The sequence below is a fragment of the Loxodonta africana genome, chromosome 2 (assembly GCF_030014295.1).
Source record: "Loxodonta africana isolate mLoxAfr1 chromosome 2, mLoxAfr1.hap2, whole genome shotgun sequence".
Taxonomy (NCBI): Eukaryota; Metazoa; Chordata; class Mammalia; order Proboscidea; family Elephantidae; genus Loxodonta; species Loxodonta africana.
The window spans coordinates 60601611-60616583 of NC_087343.1; the positions used below are offsets into that span (position 1 = coordinate 60601611).

General features: G+C 36.5%; 1 protein-coding gene across 2 annotated transcripts in view; it reads left to right on the forward strand.

The window, feature by feature from the left end:
* MAP3K1 (mitogen-activated protein kinase kinase kinase 1) overlaps positions 1 to 14973 on the forward strand; it is a 76149-nt gene that overhangs the window by 33251 nt on the left and 27925 nt on the right. For both annotated transcript variants that reach the window (XM_064272124.1, XM_064272129.1), the window contains exons 2-6: positions 6828 to 6978; positions 8569 to 8769; positions 10408 to 10608; positions 11240 to 11356; positions 11730 to 11878. In XM_064272124.1, coding sequence (XP_064128194.1) covers positions 6828 to 6978; positions 8569 to 8769; positions 10408 to 10608; positions 11240 to 11356; positions 11730 to 11878 — 819 coding nt within the window. The remainder of the gene's footprint in view (positions 1 to 6827; positions 6979 to 8568; positions 8770 to 10407; positions 10609 to 11239; positions 11357 to 11729; positions 11879 to 14973) is intronic.

The following is a 14973-nucleotide window of genomic DNA, read 5'->3' on the forward strand; positions in this document are numbered from 1 at the left end:
TCGTTCCAGGGACCAACTATCTGAAAAATACATGTAAAAATGTTTGTGAATTTTATAAGATTTTTTCCTGAAAGGCAGTTTTATCAAATATTTGTATTTGACTATTTCTGTGAATATTTGTGATCAAGAAAGATGCCTTTTAATCATAAAATAGTGTTGAGTAGAGTTAAACAAAAATGCAGTTTGTGAAAGAAAACAACCTAGAATCTTTTTTCTTTCCTAAGATATCCTCCACTCAGCATTAATAGTGCCCTTGTTGGTAGTTGTCAATATTTTATTCACATGTTATATTTTTAATGATGTATGAAAAGTGTAGTGCACTGAATTCTAGTTGCCAGTAATAATTACTTATCAATCCCTTAGAGTTTATTCAGGATTCTGTAGAACACTAGTTGTTTAAATATATGTGTAAGAATGGACAATATGGAAGAATTATATAGTTAAAATAGCTTTTGATTTCACTTGTCCTCTCTAAAGGGGGACTGTAAAGGGAATGTCTTTAGATGTATTTTTCAGATAGTTAGTTCCTGGAATGATGAAAGTAATCATTAAAGGTAAAGTCACGTGGTCACCACTACTCACCAACATGTCAGTTCTAAAATGACTCAATACGCAAGTTCGGTGAAAGTCACTGACTTGTCACAAATTATTAATTAAATGTTTTGGTTGTATTTATAAAATAATTTATTCTATAAGCTAAGTTAAAGTTAATTGAATGTAAAAAAAAAAGAATCCATTTAGAGTTGCTATCTTTAAGAATGGTTTGATACTGACTGGTAGCTTTTTGAAGTGGTTAGTGTTTGGCTGCTCACCAAAAGGTCGGCAGCTCCAATCCATCAGCCGCTCCTTGGAAACCCTATGGGGCAGTTCTACTCTGTCCTATAAGGTTGCTATGAGTCCGAATTGACTTGACGGCAACGGGCCGGGTAGCTCTTTTGCCTCTTGCAAACTCCCTGTTATTACATTTGCACAGTGATTGTTTAAACCAGTCTTTTACAGATTTTTAATTTATAAGAAGGAAAACCTTTTGACTGTTCTTCCTGTTCTCTTTGAAACTGTTCACAAGTCCCAAAAGGCACTAATTTGTGCTAGAAGTTAGGGTTTGTTAAGGCTGCGTGTGGCCATTCTGTGTGATGGGTATGGCATCTGCAGTGTTATTTCCTAGGTCTGTTGATCAGAAGCGATAACCAGCTACTCTGACCCTGAGTCTGCTGGTGTTTACTGAGCCCATGGTATCTGTTGCTCTGGGTACTGTGCTCATTGCTGTAAGACATGCCAGGAGAAAGGCCCTACCCTCAAAGGACTTAAACTTGTTTAGGTTGGCGTAGGTCAGCCAGTGACTAGGCATTTGTGCTATGATTATTTATAAATTGGTTTAATTTTGGTTAATTTCATATATATACTTCAAGGTGGCTATGACTGGGGAGGTGCTCTGACTTCCCAGAAGAGGGTAGCATGCCAAATACCTTTTGCAGCCTGTCCAGAACATTGGGCACTGATGATAGAAAAATGAGTAAGTTGAAGTAACCTGCCCTGGAAGAGCACCCACTGTGGTGCGGGAGAGACAGATATTTAAATAAGTATTCTATTTTATGCTGTTATAATTAATATTTAGCATATTGTGAGGGAGTGGCTAGCTGCCATCAAATGATAGTAGGGATTCTTTCCTGAAAGAGATGTCAGAGAGTATTCCTGGCAGGAAAAGGCAAAGAGGTGTGAAATATCTTGGTGTGCCCAGGGTGTATTTTAGTGTCATACAAGAGGGAGTGGTTGGCATTTAAGGGTAGAGAGTCTGTGTTATTACTGATGAGGTTAATCAAGGAATTAGAAGCAGAACTGGGGAAAAAATGGCTTCAAGAGAGTGGAGGCTACAAGAGGGACAGTGCTATCAGCAGTGTCAGGCGTCACAGTGAGTCAGATATTTGAGGGCTAACTGGCTTCACTGAGAAGGGGCCATGTTTTTAAGCAGCTAAATTCTGTAGGGCTTTGAGTCAAAACCCACAGAATAGCAATGAGTTTGTTTTAGAAAGAGATTAGGACTAGAAACCTAACCTCGGGAGAAAGGGTCCTTGAAGCTCTAGGTCAGTCGCAGATTCCTTCTGAGGAAGTGTTGTAGAGACCAGAAAAAGCAAGGAGCCTAAATAAGCAGGAAAGGAACATAAAGCCCGGTCTGTATTAAGTTTCTCATATTTATCTGGCTAAACTTTATTTTTTTAGGTCTTCAAAGTGGTTTCCCAAAACACGTTTGTTTTGTTAAAATAGGTTATTTTTAAAAGTCAGAAATATACAAACTATTAATTAAAGTAGCAGGCATGTTTCTAGGTAATCCAAAAAATAAATAAATAAACCAGTTGCCATCGAGTCAGTTCCGATTCGTGGTGACCCCATGTGTTACAGAGTAGAACTGTACTCTGTAGGGTTTTCATGGCTATGACTTTTCAGAAGCAAATCACCAGGCCTTTTTTCTGAGGCACTTCTGGGTGAGTTTGAGTGGCTCCCCAAAATATTTATGTTTAACCAACATGGATTGAAGGTGGCTCATCTCCCAGTGACTTTGCAACTGTTTAGGTTAGCTCTGGTTAAAAGGAAAAAAAAAAAAATTGTTATCTGTTATAGCCATGACATTAAATGGATCAGATGACATGTCATTGCTTTATACATGTATGTGTACACTTGTACATGCACCCCTAGTAAAAATGAAAATGTTACATATATGTGGTCTATGAAGACTATGTGTTAGGATTTACAGCAAAGCAATAAAAGTATGTAAAAAAAAAACATTTTTCTTCCCACCTTCATTTCCATTTCAGAGACAAGTTAAACTGAGTAGGTTTGTTTTCTTCTGGCAAGTAGAGTAGGATTTGTTGTGTATTTCATTGAATCTGAGGTTCCGCTGATTTTAAGTTATTCCTTTACTTTATAGGCCACTAACAAAGGAAGAAAAAAATTAAATTGCAACAACATTTGATTGTAAGAGGCATTCAGAATTCAGAGAGATAGAAGTATATAAAAAATGAGAAAGAACCCTGGTTTATATTTGCAAATTAACTTAGAAACAATGAAAATTGTTCTACTGAATAACATCTAAATTGCAAATTTAGTCTTAATTAAATACAGAACTATAAAAAGATTAGATAAGTCGTCATTAAATTTTAAAAATAGAAAGGCCCTTAGGACTGCCAGAGAAGTTAATAACTGATCATTCGCTTAATATATTTATTGCGTACCTATTTTGAGCCAGACATTGTTAGATGTTGGGTATATAATGGATGTAATGGTGGATTAAACACATGGTTCCTGTCCTCATGAAACTTACAGTTTATAGGGGCAAGGGAGATGGGTTTTAAGTAGTCACACAACAGATAAAAACGAGGTTGCAAGTTGCAATGAGCACTTCACAGGAAGAGTATAAGTGCTCCAAGAGAACTGAACAGGGATTTCCCGGTTGAGATTGGGAGCTCTCTGAGGAGATGAATTAAACTGAAACCAGAAGAATGGGTAGAAAAGAGCTAGAGGAGACATAGGCAAAGTAGGAAACAGCCTGTGCAAAAGACTTGAGCAGGAGAGAGCTTGGAATTTTTGAGACAGTGAAAGAAGCTCAGGGGTAGGGAAGATGTCGAGGTGACATGAGTTGAGGCGAATCCAGATAGTGTAGGGCCTTATATAAAAAAAAAAAAAATTTTTTTTTTTCTCTTAGGCTACGTTAAATGCTTTGAAATTTTGTCTAAGCCAAGGGGATCCCCTGGAGGATTTTAATGGGGGAAGTGACCCTGGCTGCTCTCTGAAACCTGGATTGGATAGGAGTAGGATTCAAAGAGGGGAGCCACGTTAGGAGTCTGTCGTTCATTCAGACCAGATTGGGGGGAGCTTCACCTGGGGTTGTGAATGGAAGATAAATTTTCTTGAAGATAATTTTCTAATACTATCAAAAGTACTTATTTGTATATATTTTGGGATTCCATTTCTGGGCATTTATTCTAAAGAAATAATCTTAGATGTGTCTAAAGTTCAACTACTAGTTGAAAAAGGAAAAAGAAAAAGACAGCTAATGTAGACTAAGGAGGCCACATCATCCAGGAAAAGGTATGCTTAAACAAGAGGAGTCTCTGTGTGTTTGGGTTGGGGCCAGGGAGAGAGACAGTGAAAGTACAGAGTGGAGAAGAGATACTCAATGAAGCAATTGTGGAGTTGGAGAGACACCTGGGCCCAGAGGGCAGAAGGTAAGCACTTTCTTAGGAATGCAGGAGCTGCTGGTATAAAGATGCACTGCAGTTCCACTATGGGGCTTCATTTTTGAGAACTAGTCTGGGAACATAACCACACCTTGCAGCATTGCTCCTGGAGGGGAAAACTGTTTGCTTTTCAAACCAGAGACTTACAAGTGATTTTTTGGTATGGACTAAACCCATACACTCGGTTCCCTATATGTATCTGAGCTTCTTTCAGTGAGTATTGCCTGAACAGGGTGAGTTTTTGAGAAAGCCTTGCTTTCTGACCCATCTCCCTCTTTACTCCCATGTTCTTCATCTCCCACCTCTCCCTGTCTCTCCTCTCTTCCTCTCTCCCCTGCTTTCATCCCCGTTCCCTTCCTCCATCCCCCCCTTCTCTCACTCTTCCCTTTCCTCATGTACACACGCGCACACACACACCCTAATATATTTTAGAATATCATCAAAGCTGGGAAAACAACAGCTAAATATCAGTAAATGAGAACACCCTTTTTATTGTTTTATTTACCTTTTTTCTTCTCATATTGCTTTTACCTTTGTTGACAGTAATATGTTTCTTTCTATATGACATTTTTTATACCTTTGTGATGGAAATATTTTACTACATATATGGTTTTATGCCCTTTTGCAGGTTTCAAATCATACAAAATAGTAAGTATACTTTGCTTTCTTAAAAATACCTAGACCAGTCTCTGACACAGAGGTACATAATCATATTGGTCTCCACTCCCTCCAAAGTATTTATTCTGTAGTAAAATCAGTTAACCATTTCCTTTCTGGTACATATTTATTTTTTAGGTAGATTTTGTACTGGATCACTGAAGATACTGCTTCATAGTTGTGATTAGCTGGAAAACTCCTAGAAGAGTTTGAATTTGACTTTAGTGAGCTTGAGGTTATCATCTCTGGTATTTCCTTTTCCTGTCAGCATAGAAAAATCACCGTTCTGTAGCTTTATAGACTTTTTCAAAATTGTTACTGAAATTAGCTTGGTATTTTTAAAATTGTTGGTTATTCTAGAATGTGGTCGCTTTATCCACTTCCTTATGAACTGGGTTTTAAAATCCATGAATATGGATATTATGTGCGTGTGTATATCCACATGCACTATGAGCATATTTTGAAATTAGTGGTTTTCCTGAGCTTGGTGCTTTCCTATTACCTACAGTTCCCGTCGAGCAGATTCCAGCTCTTGTTGACCCCCTGTGTGTCAGAGTAGAACTGTACTCCACAGGGTTTTGAATGGCTGAATTTTCGGAAGTAGGTGGCCAGGCTTTTCTTCCAGGCTGGGTGGACTCGAGCCTCCAGCCTTTTGGTTAGCTTTCAGGTGCGTTAACTGTTTGCACCACCCAGGGACTCACTTTACCTATTAGGCTTTGTAGAATTAATCCTCAAATGTTACTAGTTTAGAGATGATTTTGTTCTCTTAACTCCGCACTGTGTTATGGAGTATAGGTCAAAATGTTTGTACCAGATAATTTTTACTCTTTAGATATCCAAAACCAAACCTGTGTCCATCAAGTGGATTCCGACTCATAGCAACCCTATAGGACAGAGTAAAACTGTCCCATACGGTTTCCTAGGAGCGCCTGGTGGACTCGGATTGCCGACCTTTGGATTAGCAGCAGTAGCTCTTAACCACTACACCACCACGGTTTCCACGGGCACTATTAAACTCAAGTGATCAGGCAGCATTCGACATTATCCACTTTGAAAATTCAATATTAGTGTGTAATTCACAGTATTTTCATACCTTATTGAAATTTTGGGGGGATTTTTAATAATTATCTTTTTTAAAAAAAAATTATTTTGGTGAAATATACATACCATTCCATTCTTCCCCAGGCCCTAGTTGTTGTTGTTAACGGCTGGCAAGTTGGCCCCTGATTCATGGCAATCTCAACAGAACAAAATGCTGGTCTGACTGGTCCTGTGCCATCCCTGTGATAGATGGCAGATTGGACCATTGTGATCCATAAGGGTTTTTTCATTGGCTAATTTCGGAAGTAGACAGCCAGGCCTTTCTTTCTGGCCCATCTTAGTCTAGAAGCTCCACTGAAACCTGTGGAGGCAATACACAAGCCTCCACTGACAGACTGGTGGTGACTGTATGAGGTTCACTGACATTTATTAAACTTTTGTCTCTGCATTAGTGTCTTCTAGATGTTTCATATAAGTGGAATCATACAATATTTGTCCTTTTGTGTCTTACTAATTTAACTCAGTGTTGTATTTTCAGAGTTCGTTCATGTTGCAACATGGTTCAGAGCTCCACTGCTACCAAAAGGTTGGCAGTTTGATTCCAACAGCTGCTCCTTGGAAACCCTATGGGGCAGTTCTACTCTGTGCTAAAGGGTCGCTATGAGTTGGAATCAACTCTACAGCCAAAGGGCCTATGGCTGAATAATATTCCAGTGTATGGATATACCACATCTTGTTTATCTGTATATCAGTTGATGGGCATTCGGGTTGTTTCCACCTTTTGACTATTGTGAAGCAATTTTCTGTTTAGTTACATGTCCAGTGGAAGTATAAAAGCATTCTATTCTTGGAAATTGTTTTTCCTATATAAAATTTTTCTCCTTGTTTCTCCCTTAGTCGAGAGATGGAGAGTAAGGAAACTCTCAAGGGGTTGCACAAGATGGACGATCGCCCAGAAGAACGAACGATCAGGGAGAAACTGAAGGCAACCTGTATGCCAGCCTGGAAGCACGAATGGCTGGAAAGGAGAAATAGGAGAGGCCCTGTGGTGAGTGGCTGTGGGTTACCTGCTATAAGGAAGAAAGCATAGGAAGAAATGGAAAATTATGAATGAATAGATCCTCTTGTAAGCGTTTCTTCTTCATTTTACATCTAGTGGTTTTATTTGCTTGATATTCTGACCACTTGGATCAAAACATAGCTAAAACTGGTAGAGGAACTGAACAGTGGCTGGTAGGAGATTAATGCTTAGACCAACACTGCCCTCTAACGTCAGTATCTAAAATCCTTTTATTAGAGTTTATTTCGTACTTCTTTCTAGCATAGAAAGAAATGTTTCCACTGAAACATCTTGTAGAAGGTGACAGAGAGGCAAATTTCAACTCAGTCAATAGAAGGAACTTTTGAACAATTAAAGCTATCAAAGTTTGTGTTGCTTTCTGGGCTCCTCGAACTGGGGGTATTCAAACAGAGCCTAAATCTTTTGAGAATACCATAGAGCTGAAATCACAAGCTTTTTGTTTGTTTGTTTTCTTTAAGAAACCAATCATTATTCCTTTACCACATGTGAACTAAGAACATTCAGTTATCTAAGGCCAAATCTTTATTTTCTCACTGTTTGCTTTCAAGTTTACTCACTCTGCAAGTAATTGGGTACGTTATATATATAGGACGGGGTGAAGAGGGAAGAGAGATGTGGAGTAAGACATAACACTGCCTTACAGTTCATGGATTATAAGTTTCATACTATCCTAAAAAAGTTTACAGTCTACTTGGAAGTCTGATTTTGTTTGTGTGTTTGTTTTTTAATCATGTTTTCCTGTAACCTGTGCCAAATCCTTCTTTAAAACATAAGTGAAAGAAATAGCTGTAGGAAAATAAGACTTATGCACAGTAAATAAAAGTGATACACAAAACATCAAAAGGCAACTTACAGGAGTAGTGCAAAAAAAGCAGAAAAGTCTATAGAGCTTTGACTGTACAAAGACTACAAAGTTTGTCCTTTTGGTCATGGCTAGATTAGGTCTGAGAGCCTTTATAGTTAAATAACAGCATTTGTGCTTGAGACATCGGTCTTTAAACTTCTCACTTCTTTTGGTGTTTCTGAGATAACGTGTCTACACTACCTATTGTAATAAAACATTAAGAAGAAGAAAAAAAGTAAAGTGGTTTTATATTCATCAGTTAGACTATTTGAGCACTTAAAATTATGCCCAGCATTTTTTTCCAGGTCCTGCATCTTTTATATACAGGTGACAAACCATCTATTTCAGTCTATTTGAATATGTTAACTGTAGACGTTATGGTGCTTGTTTTTCACATGTGTTTAGCAGCCTTAGATGGTTGATTTTGAATGAGAAATGGGTTAGGATATATTATAAAATATAATACCAATTATGAAATTATGAATGATAGCGTTATAACTGGTGATGCAGCCTAAACAACAGGAGTCGTGTAGGTGAGAATAGTCTTTTAAATCAGTGACTTAAAGTCACACTAAATAAAAGTTGATATATCATCTGGTATATTTGTGTAATATTTCCTAATAAAAACTCATTGAGTTCATTTCATAGTCTGTTATGCTCTAATTTATTTTTCACGTGTATTTTTAAATAATATTGGAATACTTTTGATTCAGGTGGTAAAACCAATCCCTATTAAAGGAGATGGATCTGAAATGAATAACCTAGCACCTGAGCCTCAAGCAGAGGGCCAGATGAGTGCCGCTTCATCTGCTCCCAAAGGCCGACGCAGCCCTTCTCCTGGCAGCTCCCCTTCAGGTCGCACAGTGAAATCAGAGTCTCCCGGAGTAAGGAGAAAAAGAGTTTCCCCGGTTCCTGTAAGCTTATCTTCCAACAAATATATTAAGTTTCTACAATTTTCAGACTTATTTATAATGCATAAGCGCTTGGTCAGCCGTCTCTTACAGCAGCACTCTGGTCTCGGGGAGGGGACAACCTGAGGCCATGTCTGGAGGCCCATTAGGTCCAAACTATATTTGTAATAAAACAGAGATGTTGTTTGCCTTTTTCACTACATTGACATTTTAAGTGATGGTACAAAACCAAGGGTGGGTAGAGCTGCTGGCACCTTCACCCAGATCAGGGCTGTGACATTCAGAATTGTGTTCTTCACTGCCGTGTATTGGCAGTTAAAGAACAGGTGCCAGTTTCACTTAAGAATGCCTTTGTTGAAGCAGCGGAAATTAATTTCATTAAATCTCAATGCTTGATACACGCCTTTTTAGTACCTTTGTGCAGAAATGGGCAGCATGCGTGAAACACTTCTGGTACTTACCAAGTATGGTACTTACCTCAAGGAAAAAAGCATTTGTGTGATAAGATCTTAGAGTTGCAAGCTGATCTAGTCGCTTTTCCTTGGAACAAAATTTTTACCTGAAATAAAGACTGACAGGCAAAGTATGCTTGTTCAAACTTGGGTATTTGGCAGACGTTTTCCTGAAAATGAATTGAGACTGTCATGCCAAGGCTAATAATTGACAGTAGTTTTGTCCTGTGATAATATTTAAGATTTCAAGCAAAATTAGAATTTTTGGGTAGCTCATATCTACCACTGTACACTTGATGGCTTCCCAATACTTAGATATTTCTAATGAGATTGGTAATATTATCAAATGTGATTTTTTTTTTTTTTACACTGTGTAGTGAAATGTGTCAACATTTGGAAGATCTGCATAAGTCGGTGAACCAATACTTTTGAAATGACCAGTGTATGGTGATACCAAATCATGCATGAATAAAAATCAGCATACATTCAAAGTGCTAAATGTCACACCCAGGTTTTGGTAACAGAATAGGAAAAGTTTGTTGATGTGGTTTCAGATTGCACATTACAGGTGCCTTTAGGGAAACCACTTGTCAAACTTTGGTGTAATACTAAAGAGGAATGTTCATGATTATCTGAAAAGGCTATTAAGATACTTCTTTTTGCAACTACATATCTGTGTGTGTGAGTTCTCTATGGAGTGTACCATAGGAGATGCTCCATGTTCACGTTTGTAAATTGCCATTTACGGAAGCATGTTTAGTAAAGCCTTAAGTAGAAGCCAGAGACCAGGTCTGTAATTTTTACCACCAGACAAGTCATTTTGCTTGCATATGATGTGTATTTTTAAAGCTTTTTATTTTAGTTTACATAATACTGTTCAAAGAACTCAAATGTTTGTAGAATAATTTTAAAAATTACCACATGCTTGTATCTCTCAGCCAAAGATTTATCATCAGTTATAGGAATGACTGAAGTTTTAAAAGTTCACTTCAGTTGAAATGAGTATGTCAGACAAAAGCATTTTGCCTAATTTTGTTCCATTATATTTTACGTGTTGAATCAGTTCTTCAGAATATAATCTGTTACATAGGTGTCTGGTATGTCTTTTTTTTTTTTTTTTTTGGTGGGTGGGCAAAAGTTTCTTATTGAGAAGTGAGACGCTTACCTAAAAAAAAAAAATGCTGTGAAGTTTCAGAGTGGGAGAATCACACCACCCCGAAGAGCCCCTTCGCCAGATGGCTTTTCACCATACAGCCCTGAAGAAACAAACCGCCGTGTAAACAAAGTGATGCGGGCCAGGCTATACTTACTACAGCAAATAGGACCCAACTCTTTCCTGATCGGAGGAGACAGCCCAGACAATAAATACCGAGTGTTTATTGGGCCTCAGGTAGGGTTTGTCAACATTTTATATCTTATTAATGTCTGCTGCTCCCTGAAATTTCTACATTATATCATTCATCAAAATTTCTACACTATATCGTTCTAAAATTTAGATCAGTTAATTTCCCAAAGCAAGCTAAAGTGAGCTCAATATGCATATTGGGTGAAAAAAAATTTTTATTTAACATATTTATTAATATATTGCAGAGAAGCCCTGGCAGCACAGTGATTAAAGCAATCAACTGCTAATTCAAAGGTCAGCAGTTCAAAACTACCATGGGCTTCCCAGGAGAAAGTTGTGGCATTCTGATTGCATAGAGATTTATAGCCTTAGAAACTATGGGGTCGCTATGAGTTGGAATCAGCTTGATAGCAGTGGGTTTTTTGGTATACTTATGGAGGTTCTTACTATGACTTAACATACTTCAGATTACAAGTTTGATCTGTTTAATAAATTCATTGAAAATAAAAGATTAATTCATGGGGATAGCTTATAGACTTATACACGAGGATAATGAAGAATATAAATTAATAGAAAATTTAGCATCATAAACTTGGAGACATAAAGATGTGATAAACTGAAGTTCTGGTAGAGCCATGGATTTATTTCCCCATGGGTTTTCTTTTTAACCCTTTAGAACTGCAGCTGTGGACGTGGAACATTTTGTATTCATCTGTTATTTGTTATGCTTCGGGTGTTTCAACTAGAACCTTCAGATCCAATGTTGTGGAGAAAAACATTAAAGAATTTTGAGGTAGTTTTTTTTTTTACAAATGCTTCAAAGTGCCAACAAATTTTAATTGTTTATTCCTGAAAGTTTTCCACGAGTACTAAATTTAAATAAGTAACAATCATTTTAAAGGTATGAAGGTATATAAGAATTTGGATGGTTATAAATAATTCTCTTTTGACCCATTAACTAGTAAGTTTTTTATTCTAAACTGAAAAGAAAATAAAAAAACACTTGCTATAAAAATGTCCTTTGTAAGCTGTATGTATTCTTATTCTTTGAAGCAGTTAAATAAGCTTTATGAAAAACTTATTAAAATAAATTTGATCTCTAGAACTTTTTCATATGTATAAATATGGCACAGATGTCATTGTCACTTTTTTTTTTTCAATGTTAGGTTGAGAGTTTGTTCCAGAAGTATCACAGTAGGCGTAGCTCAAGGATCAAAGCTCCATCTCGTAACACCATCCAGAAGTTTGTTTCACGCATGTCAAATTCTCATACCTTGTCATCATCTAGTACTTCTACATCTAGTTCAGAAAACAGGTTAGTACTTTTTAAGGAATTAAAGGTGTGTGTTACTTTTTAACATAGGGTGGTTTTTAAATATTACTTAAATATCTACTTGTGAAACTACTCTAAAAATTATTTAATTATCAAGTCTTGGCTTTCAAGTTAAAATCAAAAGTAAAGAGTATTAAAGATCATCTGAGTGTAAATATGGACAGTCTTATTCTGAAAACTACAGTGTTGAAAAATGACACATTTAATGTCAGAATGTAATAGAATGTCCATTTTTATCATAATTCATAAGAAAAAGCAAGTGGTAAGGATAAATCCCTGGTAATACTAGGCGGCTGTCACTTATCAGTCATTACAACATGCCAGGCACCTGCTGTATTCTCTCATTCTGTTCTTAAAACACCCTCGTTGGGTAGGTTTTATCGCTGCTTTATAGATAATGAAGCTGAGGCATTGTGTGATGGAAGGGGACGTCTATAGTTCTTTTATAATTATGGAAGGCAACGTGGTTTTCTGAAATCACCTTTGAATGTAGGATTTTATACTGTATGACATTGCTGCTTCTTAGACCCTTTCAGGGGATGCTTATTACAGGCTGTTTCACCTGTGAGAATGTAAGCATTCTCTTTTAAACAAATAGACTACCTAATCAGTTGTAATTAAGAGGTACATCAGCTGTTAATCATAGTTATTGCTTAAAATCTACAGTGCTTCTCAAATTTTTCTGCCTAATTGCTGATAAGAATGAACTCATAACTCTGAAGGATCTGAGGGTTAGCCCAAAATGACAAATGTGAAATTTTTTCAAGTCTCGAGTGTTACCATAAAAATTTGTATGAATTTTCTATCTTATAATACTGTTTTATTGGTTTTAATATAAATATGAGGGTTTTTAATTACCATCAAGTAAAATTGACATTCCAGAAAGGAGTGCTGCTTCTCTTACGAGAACACCTCCTAATACGTTCCCAGCGAGCCCCAGTTTGAGAAGCACTGGTCTAAGTGCTTCAGTTCCCTCTTCATCCCACTGATCTTTTAAGTACTATAACCCTCTCAGAATGCACGAAGAATAGGGAAGCAATGATATGACAGGGACTTGGCGAGGAGCGGAATCGAGAGGTTTTTTACCTGTGGAAAAAGTAAATATTTGCATTTTCTTATTTTTGATTAAATGAATTGATTCTAGAGTTGTAGAGTTTTTACAGGTTCTTTTAGACATTAGAGATCTTCTTGTTTACGTGCCTCAGTAATGAGTGAAACCAAAAGAGATCTCAACAGCTTGTTTGATCAAAGGCAGAAGCAGAACCTGGGTATCTTTACTTCCAGTTCAAGGCTCTTTGTCTTATCCTTCGTCTCTTCTAAATAGAATGAAAAGTTGAACTTTATTTCTCAAGTTTCCTGACCCATACTTGTTCTAGAGCCTTTCTCCTTTTGAATGACATTTCTTAGCTTTTTACTTTTTTAATAATTTATTTTCTTTTTGTTGTTGAGAATAGCCAGAACTTTTTATTTAAGAGAAAATTAACAAATGCTTAAAACCAGGTAGCCAGAGTCTGTAAGATGAGAAAGGTAACTTCCAAATATGGCCTGGCCATAATGTGGAGTTTTCATTGATTCATTTGGATTGGTGTATTCATGGGGGAAAACCACAGAAGTCATAATCTTGATATTTTAAGATTATGCTGTGTAGGTGGGTTAGTTTCTAAAGAGTAAAAGGAAATTTTTCTGGAGATCTGATTACATAAAATTTTAAATGGTGTGTCAGAAACAGCAAAAACAGAATTGGAACTAATAAAGTACTTACAAAAAGTTATTACAAAACCTCCCCCCCCCACACACACGAAAAAAACAACTGCAAGCGGGGTCTAGGATCCTAGTATGTAAATGGACAAGGGGCGTAAAGAGAATATTCACAAAAGAAGAATTTCAAGGGGCAAACATGAAAACTTTAATCAACCTAATAACCTAAGAAATGGCCATTAAAAATAAAAAGTTACAAAACTAGTGGTGGAGACTCTTGTAAGGAAAGAATTCAGTTCTTTAAGGACGTGATTCACTGTATGTAAAGTAATAAAGCCCTTTCTGTAAAAAAAAAAAAAGTACCTTTTAAAAATGTTTATATCCTTAGATCCACTAAATACACTTTTTTTTCTTAAGAAAAAATTCAGTCTGAGTAATTCAAAAGACTTTGTAACTTTCTCACAATATTATGGTGAAAAACTGGGAAGAACTTTAAATATCCAGCAGCAGAGAATAATTAAGTTAGAGTATACCCATATTATGACTGTTTTAAGCAGCCTTAAAATTACGCTTTTGAAGACCATTGTATGGCATGGAAAAATGTTTATAAGTGAGACAAAGTCCAAATTACTACATACCATGCATGAATCCAATTTTTATATATAAAAAGTATTATACGTGCATAAAAAATTGAAGGAAATAAAAATTGTAATGGTTATTACTAGGTTGTGTTATCACAGGTTAGTTTTTTATACTTCAAATACTTTGGGTTTGGAGGCTATAGAGACCTTTGAGAAGTACTCAGCTCTGCCCTTGTAGCCTGAAAGTAGCCATAGATAACGTGAAGGTAAGGGGTGTGACTGAGTTCCAGTGAAAGTGTATTTGCTAAGCAGGCAGCAGACTTTTTTTTTGATCCTTTTGTAGTTTACTAATCCCTGTCCTACGTTCAGTGATTTGACTTCTGAAGAAGCTGCTTAAAAAGGAAATAATCTGAAATGTAGGAAAAAGCAAAAAGATGTTTATCGTGGTTTCTTAAAATGTGAAAACAACTCAAATGTCCAACAATAAATGGATGGTTAAGTAGTTGGGGTCTGACTAATCAGTGGAAAGTTATACAGCCATTAAAAGTTATGTATATGAAGAGTTTATTGACAAGTGGAATTTTCATTATAAAATTTTAAGGGTATGAAATTGTGTAGGTGTATGAATGAATAATTTAACTAATGCTTACAAAATGTATACTTGGAAAAAGATGGGCAGAAAATAACCTTAGAATGTTATTTTTTTTAATCAGCAAGCACTTTATTAATAATGTTACACTTAACATACGATTTGACTAAATTGTGGAATTTGTCCTAAGTCTTTTTAATAAGTAATTT